The sequence below is a fragment of the Myotis davidii genome, unplaced genomic scaffold (assembly GCF_000327345.1).
Source record: "Myotis davidii unplaced genomic scaffold, ASM32734v1 scaffold217, whole genome shotgun sequence".
Taxonomy (NCBI): Eukaryota; Metazoa; Chordata; class Mammalia; order Chiroptera; family Vespertilionidae; genus Myotis; species Myotis davidii.
Window position 1 is genome coordinate 9,415,598 of NW_006290034.1, and position 3,583 is coordinate 9,419,180.

Sequence of the window (3,583 nt, forward strand, 5' to 3'; positions counted from 1 at the left end):
AACCAGTCTCCACTCTTAAAGAGTAAATAACTACTCCCGTCCAGCCAGTCTACAATGGTGGTGGTGAGGAAAAAGCTTTTGGAAGGGTTTGCTAACGAGTGGCAGGCTCGTCGATGTGAGTCACTATGACTCACTTGCTAAAGCATTAGAAAGTCTACACAAGCAATTAACACTTGGACAAGTAAGAGCCAATATTTAAATGTTACGTCTTCATGGATTTTTATCTGTTATGGTGCATGCAACTCCAGAAAAGTATTTAAAATCATTGGGGGGGCAGAGGGGGAGGAAGGAAGGGAGGAGGGAGAGAGACCCTGGGTTTTTATTGTTGAAAAGAATCATTTAGATCAGTGGTTCTCAACCTTCGGGCCCTTTAAATACAGTTCCCTCATGTTGTGGCCCAACCATAAAACTAATTTTGTTGCCACTTCATAACTGTAATGTTGCTACTGTTATGAATCGTAATGTAAATATCTGATATGCAGGATGGTCTTAGGCGACCCCTGTGAAAGGGTCGTTCGACCGCCAAAGGGGTCGCGACCCACAGGTTGAGAACCGCTGATTTAGATCATTAAGCTCAGGCCCAGACTTTCAGAGAAGAAAACATTTGGTTACTGGAGACCAAGAACAGGTCCCAGACATATATGTATCTCATGTCAACACTATTCTGGGATTTAAAAGTCCAAGGAACTATCTGGCAATGTCTCTCAAACTTTCAAAATCTACAATGTAATGTGAACCATCAATGGGGGAGGGGAGATTTTTAAGAAGATGAATCACAACTATTTAATAAAAAAGGGTTTGTTTTCAAAATCACAACTCGTATTTCACGTCGGTGAGAGGGATGTTATGGTGACGACCTTTCTCTTCAAGGTGTCTGCGAGGTGTAACATTCGATCCCAACAGCAAGTGTTCAATGAAAACTGGGCAAAGACTGAATGCTTGCAAACCTCCTGCAACATTCACATAATTCTACAGAGGAGCTTGTCCAGGAATTCTGTCCTCCAAGGATGCTGCCTCGTGGAACACGAAGCTTTTCCAGATTTCTACTTGCTGACTCGGGCTGTACCCGGTCAGCCACTTTCTCCTGGCTGGCTATGCGCACGGCACGCTGGTGTGGCTTTCTGCCACTCCCACTGCAAAGCAGCTATCTGCTCGCACATGGATGGTATTTCCACAGTCTGCCTTGGGTAGTGTGCAACATCCAACAGGTGGAATTCATAAATTTGCTCCAAGCATAACAACTGTCACTAACTTTGCAGTGGGTTTTTAAAATGTTTTCATTGCCCTAACCGGTTTGGCTCAGTAGATAGAGCGTCAGCCTGTGGACTCAAGGGTCTCAGGTTCGATTCCGGTCAAGGGCATGTACCTTGGAGGGCATGTGCTCTTGACTGGAATAGAACCCGGGACCCTTCAGTCTGCAGGCGGACGCTCTATCCACTGAGCCAAACCGGCTAGGGCTGCAGTGGGTTTTAAAATCTTCTTGGCAGTTGTGTGGCTTGTGCAAATGGTGCCTCTATGAGTGACACCTCTGTGGGTTTGGTCTTTTCTCTGTCTTTAGGGACCAAATCCATTAGCTGCAAATTGGAACCCATTTTGTACTTTTCCTGCAAATGTTTGTTTTACCCGAGAAGTCACACTGCTTTGTCTGAAAATGAAACCATAACTTTAATGGCTTCATGTCATTATTTGAAGTTTCAAAAGGTACGATACACTGGAGGCTAAGGAGAATGGCTCACTCATCAAATAAAATTCAAGGTTTTTATATTCATTAGGTTTACTAATTGTCCTTTTCTGTTTCATTGGCTTGTTAAAAAAAAAATTAATTCACAGAATCACCCTATCTCAGCCCAAAGAAACGCATATTCTCTATTTACCCTGGAAATCCTGCTCACGATATATAATTATGACGTTATTCTGAATTATAATTAATACTATAATTCATCTGTTCTCTTATGTTTTAATGAACCACTTTCAAACCACTGATCCTTTTGTTTGTAAAATGAAGATACAATGTAAAAATTAGATTAAAAAAAATGGCCACTTACAAATGTACTTAAGACTTAACATAAAAGAGACCACCAGTGAGACAGCTTGGCATGAGATTGGGTGCTAGACCACCGACTTTCAACCTTTTTCATCTCATGCAGTGTGAAGCCTGCAAACCACAACAGTCCCATGTTTTATGTGACAATCTGAGGCAGTGAGGTCAGCGCCCTGACGAAGTGGTCAGGTGCTGCATGTTCTAAAGATCACTGCGGCCCACCGGCGGAAAATCGCTGAACTAGACAAACGTGTCAGACGCAGAGTCCTGTAGCACGTGTGAGAACATAAAGGTAATGAAGAATGTTTTTTTAAAAAATATATTTTATTGATTTTTTACAGAGAGGAAGGGAGAAGGATAGAGAGTCAGAAACATCGATGAGAGAGAGACATCAATCAGCCGCCTCCTTGACCGGAATCGAACCTGGGACCTTTCAGTCTGCAGGCCGACGCTCTATCCACTGAGCCAAACCGGTTTCGGCAAGGTAATGAAGAATGCTATGAAGCAGCCTGGTGGGTGTGGCTCAGTGGTTGAGTGTCAGCCCAGAAACCAAGAGGTCACCAGTTCAATTCCTGGTCAGGGCATGTGCCCGGGTTGTGGTGTCAATCCCCAGTGGGGGTGTGCAGCTGATCAATGATTCTCTCTCATCGAGGTTTCTCTCTCTCTAAAAAAGCAATAAAAACATATTTTAAAAAAAGAAAAAAGAAAAAGAAACAGAATTATAAACAGTTAAGAGCAAGGGCTCTGGACCCAAGATGACCTGATTCCAAATCCAGGCTTTTCTACTTACTAGCTGTTGGCCTGGGGCAGGCAACTTAAACTCCCTGCGTCTTGGTTTCTGCCCATAAAAAGGAATAATTACTATAGCACCCAACTCACTGGGTCGTGTGCGAATTCATTAACACACGTATTGGAGTGGTGTTTGACAGAGGAAGTGCTAAAAGTGTCCGCTTATATCTCTAATGGGTGTCCATGAACATTGTAGCTCACTTTACATTTTGAATTTGTGAAATGTACATTTGCCACTGTCCCTGGAGTTTGAAACCCACAAAGCACCACTGGTCCGTGAACACCGTTACTATGTGGCCTCTCTGCCAGGGTAGGGGCAGCTGTGTACTCACCACCTGGGACGCAGGTTGACAAAACCATTGAGGACGACCTGTTGGATTCTGGATTTTCAACCAAACAATGGACTTCCTGTGAGAGATCGTCCTCCATCGTAAAATTTAGCACGAGGGCCTCGAGCTCCCAGCTTGCCTCACACTGTGAGGAAAGGCAACGCCATGCGTAGCGTAACAGCTCCCGATGCCGGCGGTAACTCGGAGGCACCTCGCAACTGAAGGAGACGACCTCATTTATCAGTGTACAATTTAGTGTCGGAGACGGAAGAGGATCTGGGAAAAAAGGTAACGTTTAGTCCAAGAATAATAACATGCAGACTCATCATCTGTGAACTTACGAAAACCTCCCAACTTCCTTGTGAGTTTCAGAGATGGGCGGGCCACTTCCCTGGGCACCAGTAGGAGAGCATCCCTCCCCCCC

General features: G+C 44.4%; 1 protein-coding gene across 1 annotated transcript in view; it reads right to left on the reverse strand.

The window, feature by feature from the left end:
• CD58 (CD58 molecule) overlaps positions 1-3,583 on the reverse strand; it is a 16,091-nt gene that overhangs the window by 5,636 nt on the left and 6,872 nt on the right. The window contains exon 3 of the mRNA XM_006763052.2: positions 3,163-3,435. Coding sequence (XP_006763115.2) covers positions 3,163-3,435 — 273 coding nt within the window. The remainder of the gene's footprint in view (positions 1-3,162; positions 3,436-3,583) is intronic.